The sequence below is a fragment of the Drosophila mauritiana genome, chromosome 3L (genome assembly GCF_004382145.1).
Source record: "Drosophila mauritiana strain mau12 chromosome 3L, ASM438214v1, whole genome shotgun sequence".
NCBI lineage: Eukaryota > Metazoa > Arthropoda > Insecta > Diptera > Drosophilidae > Drosophila > Drosophila mauritiana.
The window spans coordinates 11,068,982-11,090,277 of NC_046669.1; the positions used below are offsets into that span (position 1 = coordinate 11,068,982).

The following is a 21,296-nucleotide window of genomic DNA, read 5'->3' on the forward strand; positions in this document are numbered from 1 at the left end:
TGCAAATAGAAATCTCTTCAATCTGTTAGAGCAACCCGTCCCGATTTGTGATTGTGCTGTTTTCTGAGCAAGGTGAGGTTGTTTGCTTTGGCCCAACCGCAGGCAAACACAGTAAAAACAACCTAAAGGGGAAAAACAGCGTCCATCCAGAGGTAAATGGAAATAATCCAAGGGGAAGTTATGGTAATCTATTCACTCTTCAAAAGCCAGGGTCAATAAATAATGCACTTACTTTGAAGTAGAGTCAAAAGCCAGGGCAGTACTTGCAGTACCATATTTATATCGTTCAGAAATCTTAAATTATTTTTACTAATATTATTTAAGGAATTTATTTAGTTATTCTTGAAACAAATTTATTTTTACAACATTTTTTTTTTAATTTATATATATTTTAAGGCAACCTAACCGACACTATTTGGAGTAGGGCATCGCATCTGCATCTGAATCCGCTCGTAAATCACTCGAAAAGTGAACTTAATATCGGGGCAACCGCAGGCCTCACCCTTCGGTCAGTTTATGATTGCTACACTAATCACGGCCCACTTCGATGGGCCCATACCTCCCTCCGATCGGGGTCTCTACATGTGGATGCACTCGGGAGGAGACTGGGTGTGGAGCTGGCTACCGTGTTTTGCGGTCCACCGCGATTGTCTATCAGCTCGAGTTTGGCTTTTCTTTTGGCCTGGGCCAACGCCTCCATTTACGAGGCACCCCGCCCCCCAAAAGTGAAGATTTAGGTTTTATTGTCTTGCTTTTTTGGGACCCGAGGGCCTTAAAAGTTAGAGTGTGCCATTAATTGTTTGGGCTCTGTGTTTGGACGGAGGTAACTTTCCAAAATTTGGTTAGTTTTTTCTTTGATAAATGCTCAGCTCTGAAATATTAATTACACTTGTGTTCGGGTGTTGAATTTGCTTGGCGGCCATTTCCTCGAAAATTTATTGAAAACAAACTCAAGGCGCGACTCTCCCTTTTTCTTGAGATTTATGCCATTGTTTTTATGTGTTAGGTACAGTCGCAGCGAAATTGGGTTGCATAAGCGGGGTTATCCATTAACTTGGACGACTGACTACTTAGCTCAGCTTTTCCGCCAGATGGCAGTTGATGCATTGCCTCCAACTGGCAACCACTTATCATAATTTTTCCTTGTTTTGGATGGCGAAAAGTACCTACGTTAGACACAGAGATGTTAACTTGTTTAGTTAAATATGATTTAAGGAATCGATGAACTAAATACTGTATACCTTCAGTATGTTAAGTTGAATTTGAGAGCTTGAATCCCATTTCCGATTCCCGACCAAATCACTCCATTAACGTTGACATCATCTCATGACTAACTCACTCGTTTGTGTTTATAGATCAAATCCAATTCCCCAACTTCGAAGAGAGACCAATAATGACTTAACTTATACAATAAACGCACAAAGCAGCGGCTCATGAATCATTTATCAGTCATCGGTTATCAGTGTAGTTCAAGTTTCGAATTCAGGCCTTGAGTTAAAAAGTAATTTTACTGCTCTGTCAGCTTCACGTTGCCAGCACTCCCATCGGGTTTACTAATCAATTCGGGTGGTTGGGGGCTATGTTAATAAAATTTCATTCATTTTGTGGCAGATTGGTGGAAGCCAGAGGATACAGTTGGGGAAATCGTACATCGACAACGTGTCAAATGGCGCAAGAGGATATTTAATGCCGCAAAGTCTCAACGCGTTTCTTTCAGTGCTCTAGTTGGCAGCATACAAAATGTTTATTAATGCTAATGAATGTCTCTCGGCCAGCTGCTGTCCTCTCATCTCATCATTCCTAGCCATTTCTCTGCACTGAGCGAAATAGTTGGGTTTGCCATTATAAATTATAGTCTTGCTATCATGAATTTAAAGTTATTTAAAGTTATATTGCATATTCTTCCAAAATTAAATCAATTTATCATTTAAGATACTTTAATTGTTACTTTGTTTCTATTTTGATGAATTTAATAAACAAATACTGTTGTTTTTATTTAGCCTTTACTCTCAAACATTTTTCCCAAATTTATAGATTTTTTCCAGTGTAGCTATTGCTGTATCTATGCCTGTCCTTCTATCTGTGCACTCGCATTTCGTTCATTTGGCTGGCTTCGTCAATCAAAAGTTTTATAAGCTTCAATGATGAAAGCACTCCGTTGGGGGCCGTTGTCCACTGTCGACGATGCTGGTCCTGCCTCCTGTTGCCAAGGTCCTTGGTGCTTGGTGCCTGGTCCAGGGTCCTTGCATTGGTCAATTACCAGAACGGGCTCCGAGGGCAATGGTCTGGGGGCATCATCGAGTATGCAGCCAAGTGTAAATGAGCAAAATATCACACTGAATTGCAGAATAGAGGCCTCGGGCTGCAAATGAGCTGATCTACTTGAAGCGAAGCTGGGCTGTTGCTTCCTCGGGGGTGGAATATAATTCCCAATTATGTGCACTTCAATCGAATGCAAAATAACGTTTTCAATTTGAACGCCTGCCGCACAACTCTTGACTGCTGACTAATTCGGCCCCTACCCTCAATTGTTGTTCCTGTTTGCCCCCACAATTGCCGCACTCTCCACGTCTTCCATGTTTAATTATAAGTTCAATGCAGAATGTTGCCGCCACCCGCCCAACCGAATTTCTGCCTGGGATTCAGCTCCTGTCTGTCAGTCAGTCAGGCAGTCAGGCTCTCCTGGAAAAGGAGCGTCCGCCTCCAGGGAAATTTACGGAAACTGCCGTGCTCAAACACTTCTAAAAAAATTGGGACAACATTTTGATGTCAAATAAGAAAAAATCTTCTTAAAAATTAAAATATTGCAATAAAATATAAAATAATATAAAATAAATATAATTTTTCAATACATAAATAAATACATGACAAATATATTTAATTTATAATCATAAATTGTTTTCTCAAAAATTTCAAAAAATTTTAATGCCAACCCTTTTTTTTAATATTTACTTTAATCGTGAACTTATCTACTCACAATAAAGTCAGGCCCACTGCTACTTAGATGTCCTCATGCCCACATCGCCATCTGCCTTCCACCGCCATCGCCCCACATCCTTTGAAGCTCATTTCGAACAAGGAGGAAATATGAGGAGATGTCGAGGACCTGGAGGGATGACGATGGCTGCCACGTTGACTGGCAAGTGTTTCGTCTAAATTGAATATTGATTATGAAAATAATAAGCAAAAATTGCGTAACTTTCCGCCTTGGCCTGACAACACGAGCAGGAGCCGAAGAGGTGGAAGAAAATTAGGGTGGTACAATAGAAGCATACGCCAGCTTCCAACTTCCTTGAGGGGGTGTTAAGCAGGGGGGGGGGGGGAGTGGGAGTGGGAGTGGTTCGCGAGGCGCTGCTCAAGTGTCCATTGATTGACTGCCAACATGGCGTATACGTAATAAGAGCGTTTTGTTTTTTTCGGGGTGGGCGGGGCTAATCAAAGAGTGTTAATTTACCCAAAGGACTTGCTAGAAACAACATATTCGAAACAGAGAAAAAAAAAATAATAAGGGAAATTATTTTAATAATTTTATAAATATTAAATATATGAATATTTATGAAAATGTCGTACTACCATTTGTTAGTAAACCTTAGTTGTAATGTTGAAAGGGATGCCCAATGATTAGCCGTACAAATTCGCTATTAAGTTCTTTAAGATATGTTTAAAATATTTTCTATGCAATTGCAGTATTCTTTTTCTTTGTGTATTAGTCCATCCCCGCCCCAAATTCGCCTCATTATTGTACTTATTCGGCTTTGTATTCGAGTTGGTCGAATCTCATTTCGGGGCGTGCCAAATTGACGTTTCGTCCCCGGCATAATTTCGTGATGAAAAACTAATTTGAGCCCGACTCCCGTTTTCACCCCACCCATATTGCCTTTTCGCAGAAGAGGCGACAGCTGCTTGAAGTCCCGCGTCCCGCTCCTTCGTTTGGCTATTAATAAATTAAGCAATTAAATGCGCCGAACGCTTTGTTTGTTTGTTTAATGAAAATCTAATAAATCGCTTCCGTGTCCGAGGAACTACTGCTAAACAAATGCGATTTGGCCCCAGTCACGTGCGTAGTGCATAATTCTCGGTTCCGATTTGTCCACGCCCGTTGGCCTCTTTTACCGCCTGGGATACTTAACTTTGATGTTATGGCCCCGGACATCTGTGGCCCAAGTTGATATGCAAATGCCTAATTAGCAGTATGGCCAAGAAGGTGGAGCCTTTGCTGGGGTACAGGTGGGCTGGGAATGGGTGGATTTTAATGAGTTATCTAGCTGGCAGATGGCTCCTTTATCGATTATAGATTAAGTGGTCTTCGTTCACCAATTCCACTTAAAAAGGATTTACGACTAATTTACACAACTTGATTGAATACGAAATGCGATTATTGTGTTTGCCATTTCTTAACGCCACTTAACCATCGTTTACTAGTTATTAGCTATAAATAATGTGCGTTTTGTTTATGTTTTTTATAAACGGCACGCAGTAATAGCAAATAATACACCTCTATTTAAAAAATGTATATTTTAAGCAGCATTTTTTGTTGGCTTGTTGATTTAATATTATGACATTGAGACTGACATTGAGCTCTTCAGTATGTTGAACTCTAATGTAATATTAAGAGCTCAAAACTTATGACTTTAAATTAATTATAAAGTTTGTCGGCTTGGCAACCAAAAATAATCTTAGTCAAGCCTATGAAGAAATAAATATCCTAAACTTAATTAAGAAACTTTCAAGGATTTCTCGGCTGCCTATGGAATCCTCGGCCAAATTGACAAATTGATATTAACAACCATCGGCAGCTCTCGTCAAATATTTTATGAGCATGTTTCGCTGTATCCAGCTTTTTATGGGTCGTGCAATGCTAATGGGCTTATGTGGGTGCTAAAAGCGACTCATCCCGGTTAATAGGCCATCCGAATAAGGATAATTAGATGACTGGGTCCCGGGCCTGGTCCTCGGCCTCGGCCTCAAACGGCTTAATCGTCTTGAGTTTAACTCGACAAATAACCGGAGGCCAAATGCCATAAAGCTTGGGTTTCGCCTTTCGTCATGTTATTTATACTTTTTTACAACATTTAAATTGCTACGAGCTAATTTCGAAATTGCCGACGTGGCAGCCCAAAAATCCAGCTGCAGGGTATTGGGTTCCATCGTAAATATCTCCTCATACGAAACGCCCAAGAAATTCTGAGGGGCGTCGGGGAAGAAAGTCAATAAAACTTTAAAATAATTTCTACTCAATTTGAAGCTCGGCAACTCTAGAAGCCCATTTGCACGGGGAATCTGGCAGGGAACTAAAATTCTCAAGATCTCAATTACCAGGAAAAGATATGGAATATGGGAAATCGTTGGGAAAGGGAAAATGTTGGGATGCAGAGGGGTAGGGAAGAGGGCGTTTTTAATGAGCGCGCCGCAGGGGAACAATTAAAAAAGCGTAACGTGATCAAAATTTCAAATGTCTTTTTGGTCCTTGACGTCTCTGTCGCCTCTTAGGCTTTTTTGGCCATGAAATTAGGCAAAGTGCTGTGGCAAAAAAGGAAAATACGGAACCCATAAAAAGAGAGAAACTGCTCCGAACATCAAGTTCGTAAAATTTTAATGAGTTTCATTTGGTTTTTCTCGGCTTTTAATGTTTTTCGCCCTCGCCCATTCGCGCTGCCTTCCATCGCTCCCTATGTGAAATGATGCGAAAAAATGTTAATGTAAATTTATATACGAATATAAAGCGTTGAGCAAGGAATAAATGCGCTTATAAATAAATAAATTAAGTCAGAGCGCAGCTCTAGTTCCACGAATTTATCTTTCTTACAACGAAATACAAATTTGTGGGCAGCGAGCTTATGGAACAATTTAAATTCTCATTGCACTCGTTTTTGTACAAAACCAAAAACACAGTCAAAAAAGTATGCCCATTTTTTGCTAGATCATAAACACAAGCGATATCAAGCATTTATGGATCACAATGGCTGGTAATGAACCAGGAATCGAATCGAATCGAATCGCAGTTAACACTCTTTCAGCTCCCTGATAATTTTCCAACCCCCCAAAGCAATTAGGGGTTAAGGGGTTATGTAGTAATTTGTTGTACGTGGATAATGAAAGTCGAGCAGCTTCGAGGGGCGGGACAACGCCCTCGTCAAATGTCAAGCGCATAATTAGCATTCGACTTTAGCTGGAAAATGCCCAAATGTCGGTCCGAGTGGTGCGACTCGAGGAGGAAAACCAGCAGGGTATGGTCAAAAAACGATGGCTACGTGGATGGGGGAATGGTGCGGAGTATGGTGTTGTGTTGATGTCACTAAATACAATGGGAATATGGGACAATGGACCGATGGGAGCTGGGGATGCGTTGGACCTTTTGACCAAAACTGACAACACACAATGACAGAGGGTGAGGGTTCGAGTCGGGTTCCAGTCCAGGGTCCGACAAATAGACCAAAAACGCTGGCCAAAATGAACAGCAACATCGAAGCAGCGACAAAGACAAAAGGTTAATTACAACAATGCCAGCAGCAACAATAACAATGGCAATCATGAAATGATCAAATTAATAAAGAGCAGCAAACAATCGAGAAACGGACCGAAGTCGCAATGCCAAAGGGGGTGATTAGAGCACTGGGAAATGGGTGAGGAAAAGTGTATGGGAAAATTGCAGTGGAAAAATTACAGCACAAAATGGAAACAAATGTTCGACGAAGTTGGCAATAGAGATGGTATGTATGTACATTATGTAACATAACCGCTTTTACAATTAAGACAGTGGTTTGTGTTTATTTAAGTAGCTTACTAAGAGTTAATAGCTTGAATAAAGTGACTATTTTAAGGAATCACTGGCAATTTTGTGTATATTTCTTTAATTTGTAAAGTGCTAATATTACAAATAGACATACAAATTAATATGAATACATCAAAGTTTGGCAATTCAGCATGTTCAGGATATCGAAATTGTTAGAAAATTGACAAAAGTCCCATCCCTAAGTGCCGGCGACTGCATGGAAATGAAAACAAACATAAATATAATTTATTTGCGTGTAATAAACCACAAAACAAAACTCAAGTCTCTAAGTGGCAGTCCCATCCCCATCCCCATATTGGTCCCCTTTCCGCAAAAGCACCGCACCATGCCATATACCACCTATCATACTCGTATAGCATCCCATCCCATCCACCCCGTTTCAATTTCGGACAGCTGCTCTATCCGTAGCCTGCAGCTCGGCTCGGGAAATGCGGTAGTCGAGTGGAAAGAAAATAACAAAAACATTTGATTGTGAAAATTAAAAAGATGATTTCTCACACGCGCTCCCTGTCGTTGGCAGCGGCATCATCATAATGAAAATCATCATTGCTGATGGGTTCGGGGATGACGGCGGCGAACGCTGATGATGATGGCATTGGCACAGTGGGATAGCCAAAGTGTGCATCCTGCATGGCATGCAAAGTGAAGAAAAGTCACAAGCCGTTCAAAAGTCCATTTAATCCAAGTTTGGACTTCTTCATAGAGCTCTTGATTCATAGAATACATTAAATGCTTTCCTGCATGGTCACACTTTCTCGAAAAAGGTGACCAGCTGCATATAGGAAGCAATCTTAAGAGGCTATAGCACGATTAATCATACACGTTTCTTATTTAAAGTTATAAATCCTTTTCGTTTCTGAGTATCCTGAAATTTGTGCAATATTTTCGCACACCACCTTCCACTGTGACTGCGATCCGATCCGAGTGGTCTTTGTGCAGCAGCCGACGCGAAAGCAAACATGCAGGGAGCAGCGTTGTGATGGCGATGGCGACGACGTTGCATGTTGACAGATAAACACAAACAACATTTGGGATGAATAGGTAACGGCCGTGGCAACGGCAACGGTAACGGCAATCCCGGCGAGCACCCCATTAATGCTTATTACACAACAACAGACGTCCGTGCCCGGGCCCGTGATTGCGTGCCAGAGCGATGGATTCCGGGATGTTTCTGCCGGGGATCTCGTCAGCTCTGCAGCTCTCCAGCCCGGCAGTCCTTTCAGGTACCAGGAGGTCCTGCACTCCTTGGGCGCCTCAAGTGTCGAGAGCGTGTCGAGCGAGTTCTTGTTTACCGCTGTTGCAATTGTTTTCGCCGTCATTATTATCGCTACGCTGCGTTGTTGTTACGCCATACCAAACCAAACCCAAACGTACTCCCCTCACATGGCCATAGTCATCCGGGGAAGGTCCTTCGCGTGGTCCTCGTCCGCATATTCATCGCCGTACCCCCACTCGTCATCCTCGTCCTGTTGAGCGCTCAAGTGCTGTGGCAAATTCGTTTTGAACGCCACTCCAGGCGCCCGTTCGGATACGTGAGGGCATCCCGCTGCACTCAAAGAAACTTAACAATTTAAATACAATTAATGCGCTTAACATTGCTAAGTAACCAATATCGCATTCTTAAACTGCTCAAAAATTACCATGGAAAAAATTACCAATCTATTTTCACTTTCCAGAAGATGCAGCAAAGTTTGTTTAGAGTTTACATCGTATCATCATTTAATGGTATATTTTATTTCTTAACTTACGAATTATGTCATGCATTTTTTTCAAGTGCACTCTCCACCCCTGCTTACCACGGTCCACCCTAAAATGTTCGGCTTGCATGTTGATTACACTTACTCCTGCTAGTATGCGCCCTGTCTCACACAAGCTGGCGAACTATGCGCTTTCAAGCACTTAAGAACAGAGTTGAGTTGCAGGGAAAATCGGGAGATGGGAAGTTTGGTGGGGATGGGGAGGTGATCCACGGGGCTTGCTGGGGGGAAAAACAGGGGCCTGCAGAGGAACGTGGGAATGGCAATGCAATTTGTCCCGTGTAGTCTCGTGTCCTTCGGCTGCAGTTGCCTGCACTCGAGTCCTTATCTTATGGGATTACATTAAAATGTCTTCGGGACGCTTGGTGAAGAATCTGAATTGGTGGGCGTAGATGGGCGTGAGTGGCGCATGGTGCACGGTGCTCGGTGCATGTTCCTCGTCAATCTTCATTTTGCCCCCCCAAAACTGTTTGCCGACAACACCGCAGCTTGTATTTCAATTCGAGCAATGGCCAGCTGGGATTAGAATTGCCAATGCTGGCCAAGTTAGCAGTTGGCATATTAAGTATACGTTCAAAAAGCTTCCATCCATCTGGATCGAGTTACTTGGGCACCCAACATATTTGGGCAAACTATCTAATAGCCTTTCCAGCTATAATTTAATGTAATTTCTTTCGAATTGAACGAGTTCATCGATTGTCTATATAATAATGTGTGAAGACGTATTTATATCATCATATATAGTAAATATTATGTAACATTTTCTATATATTGTACTTGTACGAAGTATTGTTCTTGTACTAAGTATCTTAAAGGGTAGACCTGTGCGTGATTTCATGCTTTTCTGTGGGATTTACTTTACTCCCACCCCCAGAACAGCCCACCAGTTCAATATTACCTGCTCCAGAAGTGGACATTTTACTCCTAATTGGATAGTTACACCCACACGGCGAACATAATTACTTTGGTGGAGCGGCAAAGGCTACCTGCAACTAATGTCAACCGAAATGAGCCGAACTCGAGAAGGAAATGAAAGTAAAAACGCTTTCGATTAGCTCTCATTTGGAGGGCCCTCATAAAGGTGCACCCAGGTATGTTTCGTTTCATTTCGTTTTGGGCAATTAAATGCAAAGAAGGCCGGGCCGCAGCCCAAAAAAGGTGTCACTCGAGTGGTTCGGGTCATTTCGCTGCCACAATGGACACTCTTCTTTTTTGTGGGGCGCAAAGAGGGGCAACTGTGGACGCAGGGAATGCCAAATTGGATCAGGCTAATGCTCGGCAACTGTCATGTGCAGTTAGGCAAACGTTAGGCAAAAAATACACACAGCTGCACTGCGAGAAACTACTATCGAAACTTGTAATTTTTCGATGGGAAAATCTGATCTGAAAATCTGACACATGCCCTTTAGTTCGAGATACTTCAATCTAAAACATATAGTGTAGTATTTTTTCTCAAGTGTATATGAACTTTTGTCCAGTGTAGCCACATACACACTGTGTATGACACTTGACGCTGAAAGTTAACGCACGCGACGCCATTAGGCGCAAGTTGGCTTGCAACGGCAAAACACCTAACCTCACTGCCCCGCCCCCTTATTGCTTGCCGCCCCCTGCCTATTTCTATTTCCATTTCCATCAGGCGAGCAATACGACAACAACAGCAATGAAAGCAAACCGAAAGAGCCAAACAACTTTGAACATTTTCGACAAACATGTCACACATTCATATGCGCAACGCACCGCCCCCGCCCTTTGGTTATAAAAATACGGGCGCGGCACAGTGGACACTAGAATATATGACAATAAGTACTTGTTATAGTTCATAAATATTAAGAAATATTGTTTTACTACAAATTTTCTTTCTCGTAATTCTTCAGCGAAATTCGGATAATGTTACTTAATATTTGGTTTACCTTCTTATTTATTTTTGGCCATTTTTTAATGTTTCTTGCCCCACTGTCTGAGCACTTGACACCACATGAACGTGAGCACTATTCGACCTGACAACAAGCCAAGATATCGCTGTCGTTCCTGTCCAGTAAATCCACTGGAAAATTATGCTCAGAAACGGTTTCAAAATATTACAAAAAATTTAAAAAGAAGAATTTTCATAAATAAATTTAAAACAAATTATAGTTTGGACATATATAAAATCGCAGCTGAAAAGTAGCGAGTTAAATTGGTATTCTTATATATATGCCCCATGTTTAACTATGCATGTTTCATATTTTTCAGAATATGTATTAAGAGTAATATCTTAACTTCTAAATCCAATCAATATCTCTAGGTGTACCTCTGTTTTCTAGACACTGTCGCGGCACCACAACATCGATCGAAATCGAATCATACGGCCGTGTATTTCTTGCCGTTGCTGCTGTTGTTGTTGTTGTTGTTGGTCGGGGGCCCTTCAATCAGCTGTCAAATGAAAATGTCAAAATATCAAAAGTGAAAAAGGCAAAGTAAACTTAGGCCCGGGGTCTCGAGCCCATTATTGTGTTTCTTCCTCTGCTTCTATGCTGCCAGCCTTTTAAGAGGTCTCCTGTTCTCTCGCCTTGTTGTTTTTGAGTGTCCATATGTGCGCTTGTGTATATCTCTTTTTGTTTTGAGTGTTTGGCATCGGTCGTTCCGTCAGCCGATTCGTTAGTTTCGTTAGTTTGTCATGCAATCAGTCAGTCATCCACTCGTCGCGTCATTCCGTCACTCAGTCAGTTCGTCAGTCAGTCGCCTCAAAGTGGCCCTAAAATGGGGGAGAAGCCTACCGCAGTGGCAACTGGCATTCAACAGTCCATCGATGACACATCAGTTGATCGATTCACAATCGGTGGTAAGTGTTGCAACAATAAAGAAAAAGTTGCAATAAATAAGAATCTTTTGAAACTTCAAAAAAGTTAAACAGTTATGTAAAATCTAATGAATCAACTTTTTTTGAATTATTTCTTTCAAATATAAACTTGTAGCGGTGTCGTTCTTATGTGAGCTCCACTGTATGTACCGAAAGCAGGCCTATACCTCAAACTGCAAGCAGGTCGTAGAAAGAAAAATCAACAGATAGAAACCAAAGACATTTCGTGCCTTTGCAAGCACTAGTACATATATGTGGGTACATATACTGGGTACTTTGTATACTTTAGATATATCTATATATATATGTACTTGATACCTTCGCATTGAGGCTAGCAAGTTGACGCGTCTCTGTGGTGCAAGGTGTTTGCCATTAAACGGCTGGATAAACAAACACATTCGAACTATTCATAGTCGAGTTAGGGAACCAACCGGGCTCACAAGGACACAAAGGCGCAAACTATCGTATCCTAATTGGGTTTTACGACTCATAAACAAAGGCACACTGGGGACACTATTTCACGTTACTTAGGTTCGGAAAATTATGTGTTTAAACGGTATATTTACGGTTCCAGTGTTTATTCATAATTTATTCGAGTTTTTAGTGTTGATTAATCTTCATACATATACTAAAAATATACAGAACCAGAGCCTTACTATTGAAAATGGTCTTGTATAGATTCTTATTCTATATCCTTGATTACTGATGTGATTAAACAAAGTCCTTTCAGATATTCTACCAACACCTTACATCGAATTGAAAGTGTTTGAAGCTAGATGAGTATCAAAGACAATCCGGTGAATAATGACGTTTGGTCTTTGGTGAAAACATGACCGTGACAATAATCGCATTTCCAGCGGCTGGCTGGCTTCCTTATAATTCGGCACACCTCACCAGCAGGCATCGCAAATCAATGGCTCCGAAGAAACTCACGGGCCAAATGAACCGTGCGAGCCGAAAAAACACAAACACAAACGCAAATGGCCATAAAAGCGCCTAGCCGTTGTGAGATTGTGCGGTTTGTGTGTTGGACACCATTTATGGGGTCTGCCCCATTGTACTATCAATATTTGTGGCTCCGGCTCCTCTTCGGTTTATTATTTTTGGCTTTGTGCATGGCATTACCACCGTTTTACATATTCGGGGCGTGTGGGTGTTGGCGCTGCTCGTGCTCTTAACGGGTTTCTCTGGCTTTAACGGTTACGGCCGCTCTTTTACGACACTTTTTATTGCTATTATTAATGCCCGAATCTTCCATTTTTGGGCGGTGCGATCTTTTGTGTTTGTCCGGGCTCGGGTGTTACCTTCAACTCGACTTGAATGTGAAGTAATAATAATCGACAGCAAGCTGAATGGTATCATTCGGTTTGTATCTTCAAGTGGCGAACATCCCTTGGATACAGATTTCTAATCGCTTTTTTTACACATTCAACTTTATTCGATTGGGAGAAAGAAAAATCTTCAGAATCGAAACCAGTTTGCCGCAGAAGTGGGAATCTGAAGGTTGGGTCGTTAAACAACCTCAGGAAAATGATATTTTAATGCTAAGAAACACCAATGATACATATGTATACCTACTTTATTTATCTAGTATACAAATTTATAATACGATATATATTTAAATTTTCAAATTTTTGAAAGCACACCAACACTTGCTCTTAACGAGCTTCATGCCATTTCAAGTAATATTTCAATCAAATTCGCGTCGCCGCTCCAAATTACAACATAATTTTCAGATCTTTTTGCCTTTTACAATTTCCGCATTACAAATTAATTTCTACGACCCTCCGACCCGCCACGCCCCTCTTCCGCCCACATACCCCAAAAAAATGCCGCCCAATAAACGCTGGAATATTAAAAAATTGAAATCTGTTTAATGTGTTTACTCGACCAGCGCAGGGGAAAATTTCATTAAAAGGGAAAGCTCCGGCCGAAGGATGCGAAATAGGATGTGGGAGTGGGCGTGGCGGGCCTTGATGGGACGGGGGGCGGAACGGGTCGGGGGTCAGGCGGTTGGGAAATTGTGGCGACTCATGGCGCAATCGTCAATTATGGCCAACAAGGAAAGCGGAAAAAATATTGTGTTCGATAATCAAACCGAAAATGTGCACAGCTTGAGTCAAAATAACGAAAGGGGGAAAGGGAATAGGATCGAAAGGAGCGGAAAAAATAACAGGACAACAAAAGGCGCAGAAAGCGTAGGAAAAATCGACGAGGGGCAGGACTTTTGAGCAGCAGGATATGCGTACATGCGACTTCCCCCTTTTCTTACACAACCGATTTAATGACCAGTACTTAAAAAGTGCAAGGGTATATGGTGTTTTCGGTCAACTTAATATATGCCGATATAAGTTTAAGTAATGGTGGAAAGCATTGATTTAAAAAAACTAGTTCTTATATATATACTTCTGAAATTATTCTTAAAGATAATTTTTCTTAGGCAATAGAATATCAACCTTTGATAGTATAGAGTATATCTTAACAGCTTTAAAGTTTGACATGCTTTAATCATATTGTGATTACATGGTATCTTATGGTCTGATCCCAGTACTTTATAGTTTTTTCGGTTATTTTCCCAATTTTTTGTATACGTTTTTTTTGGCAATTTGCCACCCGCCGCACGCGTCGCCATCGCCGTTGACTGAGTCGTTGGCAGGCCCATAATTAAATTACACATATTTTAGTTTGGTGCGTGTGTGCATGTGTGCAGGCCTGCTGACTTGCTTTTCCTTTCCATTGTGCGTCCTGTTTGCCGTTCAGGTCCGCCCGCCACCGCTTCCCTCCCCTCACCCAACTCAGGATCATTTGGGCATGACTTAGACATCCGGAGAAACCGAAAAGTTGGCCCTGAGTGTGAAATTAAATATTTTCCTGCGCAATGTTTGCGCACAGAAAAGTGTGTAATCACCGAAATGTGGCCTAAGTTATTTATGTAATTGCCACTTTTTGTTAAAAAGAATTCTATAACTTATAATTCTAACAGATCTAGGCTTTGCTTTTTACAAAAATTTTTTAGCATTGCCACCTTCCGCGCCGACCACTGGAATTCAAATTCCCAGAACTTAAAAAAAAAAACGATTCAAAGTTGAAAAAGATGTTGGCAGATTGGAATTTATGCAGAAATTGAAACTTTATTCATTTCGCCTCACATCCGCCAGCACATAAACCAAATTTGAATAGCGAAGTTGTTCATTTTAAAAGATGTAATAATTTAAAAGATTTCTGGTTATTTTTCATGACTTCTTTGTGAGCGTTATTTGAATTGATTTTGAAACAATAAACATACTGTTTTATAAACATAGCTTATGGGCTATACTCATTATTTATTTATCGACTACCTAATGAATGCCATTTCTCGCATTCGGACATTCTCAAGTGGTCCTGCAGTAATCTCTCCAAATGATCGATCCAATGGGTTAGGAACAGCTGCGGGCTGCGAAATGAGATGAAATCGAATCGCTGACGACTCACTCGACCGCAGCTGGAATCGGAATTGGATGTGGAATTGTGACCTTGAATATGCGGCACAAGCACATGGGCAGGAGCGGCAGGACTCGGATTACGAATGCGCTGCGCGTGACTTCCAGTTAAGTCCTAATTATGTCAGTAACTCATACGAGATTGCAAAGGATTTCTGGGAGGACGAAGTGGTGGGAAGGGGCACGGCTGCGTGCCTGACACGTTCGCCGCACGGCGGTGACGCAATTTCCAAAAGATTTGCAACCGTAATACACAAAGGTGGCCCGATGTCCTTCGTTGCAGGATACGCTATACTCGTGTGTGCTATACGCTCTATGTGCGCTATATGCTATATGCCGTATGCCATCAGGGGTTGATGCGCCACCCATTGGAAGCCATTTGAAAGTATCTGAAAACAACTGCGGCAGCCGGCTCTCGTCACTCACTCGATGCCCAAAACAGATTTTACACTGGAAAAAACTTTCTAAAGTGCAATTTCCATTTCTATATGTCATTCTTAGGTAAGGCTTTTTCCAAGAGATTATTAAATACACTCATTTGATTAAAATGATTTTGAGTTTGAATTTCTGTGGTACAGTATAGTGAATAAAATTTGATGTGAAAAAATTCCCGATTTCTCCGCGTGCACCTATTATAATGATGCGTTCCAAGCGGGCGTCGGTGGGCGAACAACCCCCGTATGAGCAGGACCTTCACTCATTCATTCATTCATTGTGGCATTCAGTCAGTGAGTCAGTGGGAACCCGGCCAGCCCACTCACCCAGTTATGAGTGTCCTGCGTCGTTTCGTCCTGGCCTAGCAACAAGCGAAAAATTCCACTTCGTGCCATAGGTAAAACGTAGTGGAGTGAACTGAAATCAAATTGGTGGTGCGTCCGATGCTCTGATCCCGAGATGCATCCCCCAAAATCGTCAGTGTTTCAACCCCCGATTTGATGATTCACAGCGGTTGCAAATGCCGTGGAAAATTCCAAGCGTCCTTAAATAAATACGCATCTATGTAATACGCAACCTTCAAATGCGGAAGTAGCTACAAATCTACTAAGCATTTTGATTAAATTAAGTTTTTGAAGTTCTGGTCATTTTTTAAATTAAATATTCAGTTTATTTATCCAGAATTTGTCGATTTCGTTTTCATTGAATGCACTTTCTTGCTATTATTTAAATTTAATCATTAATACTTTACTTATTTAAGCCAAAGCTAAGGAGATTATACCAACGAAAGAAATATTTGAAATTCTTTGTGGTGGTCGCATTGAGACAAGGATTCACCTGGGGAGTGTCCTTCGCGTTTCAGACTGATTACGAAACCAAGACGGAGGCACCTCCTCCACTCGAGTACTTTCTGTTACCATAATCATCTTAATAATTTCACAACTCATGTCTTTATTACATTTCCACCCATCTTCCGGCACCGCCACCGCAATATAATTTCCCAGCTCTCAGAAGAATTTTTTAATTTCAACACAGCAAAGTATCTTATGACGAGGAACCAGAGGCTCCAGAGGCACCAAAAACCCAACAAAAAAAAACATAACCGAAAGGGGAAAGAGAAATTGTATCTTCATGCGTGTGCCCCGCGACGCGTTTTCATTCCCTAAGTAGACGCATTTTATCAAATATTTTCCATCTCGCGTCTTCGCGCCACGTAGTAATTTAACCCCTCAGTGCTTTTCGTGAAAAATATGACTGGAATAAAGCAAGAACCTCCCAGCAGGTGACCCATCAACCATCGACGTTGAAAGGGCAGCTTAGCTAATTTCCAGAAGGACTCTCAATCGGGCGTAAGGATGAATATCAGTGCACGGGGCGGCACAATGTAATATCCCCTAATCCTTCCGAGGCAACAAATCAAGTCCTGTGTAATCCACTGGGGGTACGCCTTGATTGAAGTCTTTACTCAAAGACCTATGTACCTACAAAGGATCTAAGCCCTCTCGGTTTCGGCTCATTCGGCTCTCAATGAGCCGCAGTGAGAACTTTGATTGAGAACGCATATTACCCAGTTTTCTTTTAGATTTACGAAAAGAAAAAGGAAAAGCCTTATAAATGAATGGTTCAACTTAATGACTTTGTTTTAAAATCGCTTACTATGTGAGAAAGAATATTATACAAATTATTATATCTTTTATTGCACAGTCCTGACGAACTTAAAGATATTCCCCAAGCCATCCCCATTTGTATTTTATTATTTTCTATCTTCTGTCGATATATCATCCATCTGTTACCAAAAATACTTGTCGTTGCGCTTGGTAAATTTAAGATATGCTTATGTTTTACTCCCGATATAAAATTATTTCCAGCATATTTTCTCTGTCACATTTATGTGTTTCCTCTTAGTATTATGAACCAAAACGGAACGATGTTCCCCTAAAACGATTTCACTTTTCCGATTTAAATATAGAACGGCCTTCCAGCAAAACTAAGAACAGGTTCCGTGCTGCCCCGCACACATGTTTACGAGCCAAACTAATTTTAGGTTCCATCCAGAACGACGGAAACATTTGAAGGTCTCCATCCTTCATCCAGTGCAGCTGCATGAAATCTTTAATTGGATGGCGTTGGGACCGATTGCCCCGAATTAGAGCCCCTTCTCACAGGGGAAGTTGAAAAGGGTTGGATTGTGGATGCGATCCAGTCCCGATTCCCACGCATCCAAAAGTCCACAGTCGGTGTATGAGGAAAATAAGATTTTATTGAATTGGTTTGGCAATCAATTGTTAACAACTATCTTTTGTTAAACTCTTTTATTAACATTTCCAAATGGAGGATTAGCATTTGTTGCTAAAGAAAATTATGTGGAATATATCAAACTTACTACCACTTTTTCAATTTAAAAAAATTAGTGTATTTCCTTTAAACACAATCCAATAGTATATTATTATTTATTTTATTTGGCTTTATCTATGTAATATACAATAATAAAGTACTTTATAGTACTAACTTGATATACGTAAGTAAACATAATAAATTTGTAAGTATTAGCATGCCATATTAAGTGATTCATTGCCATATTGCGAATTAACCTTTGTCAAATCAATAATGAACTGAAGAAAAGGGTATTCCCAGATTCGCTCAACGAATCCAGTAGTTTCGTATCTGTTAGAAACCTTGCTTGTATTGAGATTGAGATAGATTGCTTATCGTTGATAACCCGCCTGGCAAATGACAACAGCCGGCAGTTTTAGTTGATCTGCCGTTGAGCGAGCGAGGTTCCAAATCGATGCATGCGATTCAAGTGCCCGCCGGAGGTTCGTCGCCTGCTGCTGCCTCCTACATTCCCTGCGTGACCTTTGCCCCCGATCAAAATGAAACCTCAGTGACGGAGCAGCGGATAGGAACGCTCGTGGCCGAGCGGACAGCCCAGCGACGCCTCTTCTACGGCATCGAGGTGATGGCCAGCGATCCGAGTGGCCGGCCAACCTGCCTGGACTTCAATCACTTCCTGCCGCTCCTGCCCACCTTCGTGAGCGTCGTCTGGCTGAGTCAGCGGTACTGGGACGTGCAGCCAGTGGGTCAGGTGGAGAGCCTTCATCTGGCCCACCACCTAGCCACCCGCATTCCTGTGCTGCCCCATGTGTCCGCCTATCGAATGAGTCGGCAGCGACTGGATCAGATTTTGGCCCTCAACTTTAGCAGTCTTTTGGCCGTTCGAGGAGATCAAGTTCACGAGGATCAGGATTTCTCGATTAGCTACCCCATGGTGGAGCACTCCAGACGGCAGAGAGGTGGTACGTAAATTACTATCTATCTGTTATCTTTAGTACAAAATAATCACTGAATATACTCGAAACAGAAACTATATCAGTCTGTGTGGGTGGATATCCAGAGGGATACACTAGTTTAGGCGACATACCACAAAATTCAGCTAAGAACATGGAGTTTCTAAAAGCAAAGGTGCGTTTTTGCTTGTGCTGATATATATATTATATATATTATATTATATATGTATTTCAATAGATTGATGCAGGAGCAGATTGCATTATCACGCAAATATGCTACCGTCCCGAGGTCATAGTGCAATTTGTGAAGGACTGTCGAGCAGCTGGAATCGCGGTGCCCATTGTTGTGGGACTGATGTCGCATGAATCCTTTCGCTCCTACTCAATGATCGAGCAAATAGCCGGCGTCCATCTGCCAGATGATTTGCGAGAGCAACTCGATCATCTGCATAGTGCCCATATGATGGATATGAAGTCTGACCAGGATCTGATAAGAAGGTTCTTTGTTAGCCTCACAGTCCGAACGGTTCGTCATGTTTTGGATGCCGATGTGGGGATTTGGGGCTTCCACTTCTTCACACTCAACCGCTTTAAGTCCGTCCAGGCTGTGCTGCAAGAACTTCGAGATCTGGATTTGTTAAAGGATGCTGAAAAGGATACGAAAGGCTACGAAAAGTGATAATTTGTCAGAAGCTAATAAAATTAATTTGCAAAATATTCTTGAATCTGTATATGTGTTCTATATAGTTCTTTGTTTTTAAATAAAAATCAGCAGAGGGTGACTTGGTGAGCCATTTGCCAGGATCTGCGCAGCTTCCAGCTCCAAAAAGTGCGTGCCACCCCTTTGGCTTGACCATTTACAAGCTGCAGTGGAACAATAGCCAATGATGCGACTGACATACCTAATGACCAGTGTTCGAGGTCTGCAGCTGGCCAAAAACGGAGTGTGATGAATGGATTGGGAAACCCTTTACCGCCTCCCTTCCTTTCATCTTTCATATGCGAAATTTTGCAGCTCCGGTGCGTCATCAACGTCAGTCAATGTGACAGGCGCTTCAAATCGCAGACCAAGAAATGCGTAGATATTTCTTGATGGTTCTCATCCGGAATAATAGAACTGTTGCGTCATCGCACCTTCCAACGGGACTTGCCATTTGGAATCAGGGGGTTGACGCCCCTCCTCCCCCCGCACAAAGACGCACTGAAAGGTCTTTTTTTGACAAAAGCAGCATTTGACATTTGTAACTTGCGGTTGATCGGCCATGGAGAAGGGATAAGTGCTAGAGGGTACACGTAGAAAAATAAGTGTAGTGATAATGTAAAATCAGACTAAATAATAATAATAAGTTTCCAATTTTATTAGAATTACGGAAACAACATCTTAAGAATTTGAAAAACAATCAAAGTCGCGAAACCAAATGTTTTTCGAAATGAGTACACTATTTGTATAGGAATTTCCACTTCGAATTACCTGATCTTTCTTTCAGTGCACTTCCAAGGGGTTGACTTTCACCGGGTGGCCCCCAGATGACACTCAGATGGAATCGGGGCTAAAAGGTTGTGCTGCCACCGCTTCAAATCAGACGTCTGCTTCTTATTTTCGCAGCTGTCGACTGGGCCTGAAAAATGAATTGCGAATGCGAATTTCCTTCCTTTTCTTCCGGCTTTTGAATTGAGTTTCTCGATGCCCGGGGGGTTGTGGGGGGGCTGTAACTCCGCTTTGCAATTATTTATCGGCAATTAAGCCAAACAAATGACGCCGTTAGAATGGACAATGCGCACATTGCGCATACGCCATGTCTGTCAGTCAACATAACTCTTGGGATTTTCGGTTCGTTTTGCCGGCTTTCTGTGCGATTTGAACTTTAAATTTGGCGAGTGCTTTAAAGAAAGTCTTACGATTGTGTACATACACTGTAAGGTGGTTTGTAATACATAAAGTATATGAAATAAATAAAATAATATATATAATAGTACATATTTATTGTTACTTGTTTGAATGCATATATATTTTTTAAATTTTTGATCACTTTATAGTATAAATATATATTTTTCTTTTCTTTTTTAATACTTTTTATAGACAACAAGTGCCGGTCATTTTGCTTGCAACTGCCCCACGGTTTGCGGCAAGCAAAATTGTATCTGGGGAATACGCTCGGATCGATCGGTGAAATGCAATTTGTGCGGCTCATTTGTTTGCCTTTTCTTGGCCCCCTTTTGTTTGGCCGTTTCTTCATTTGCCATGCGTCGTTTAATTTTATTTGAAAACAAATAAGCGTAAAATGGGGAAATCTACGATAAATGAAACCAAACAGCGAGCCTATAAATCGGTGTGTGCTCCGCAGCCGAAGAAAAGCAAAAGATCAGCAAAAAGAGGCAGCGAAAAAGATTGCCAGCGATGGAAATTGGATGAAATGTGCTTCGACTATGAGATATCCTATATTTTTGCATGCTACACTACAATCTATATTTTAGATTTAAATAAATATAATACAATTTTCTAATCAGTCGGATCTAGTCTATTTTAAAATTTAAATTGCTTAACTGTAGTTTATTATACTTTAATACAGATTAGAGAAGAAATAGCAATAAATAAAAAATAAATAAAAACCGGACGGTCACGTTTCTCTGCCGCAGTCGCAGCGGCCAGAGCTAGCGGCAGAGGAAGAAGCAGCGATCAGCTGGACGAACTGAGTTAAATTT

At 41.4% G+C, this 21,296-nt stretch overlaps 1 protein-coding gene across 1 annotated transcript; it reads left to right on the forward strand.

Moving 5' to 3' along the window:
- The first annotated feature begins 18,011 nt into the window (after positions 1-18,011).
- On the forward strand, positions 18,012-19,310 carry LOC117140188 (5,10-methylenetetrahydrofolate reductase). The gene is made up of 3 exons (XM_033302963.1): positions 18,012-18,602; positions 18,668-18,768; positions 18,832-19,310. The coding sequence occupies exons 1-3, from the start codon at positions 18,095-18,097 to the stop codon at positions 19,270-19,272; spliced, it is 1,050 nt and encodes a 349-aa protein (XP_033158854.1). The 5' UTR covers positions 18,012-18,094; the 3' UTR covers positions 19,273-19,310.
- Positions 19,311-21,296: the final 1,986 nt, after the last annotated feature.

Coding starts and splice junctions, on each gene's coding strand:
- LOC117140188 (XM_033302963.1), top strand. CDS start 18,095: ATGCATGCGATTCAAGTGCCCGCCGGAGGTTCGTCGCCTGCTGCTGCC. Junction 18,603..18,667: donor CTCCAGACGGCAGAGAGGTG/GTACGTAAATTA, acceptor TACTCGAAACAG/AAACTATATCAGTCTGTGTG. Junction 18,769..18,831: donor TGGAGTTTCTAAAAGCAAAG/GTGCGTTTTTGC, acceptor GTATTTCAATAG/ATTGATGCAGGAGCAGATTG.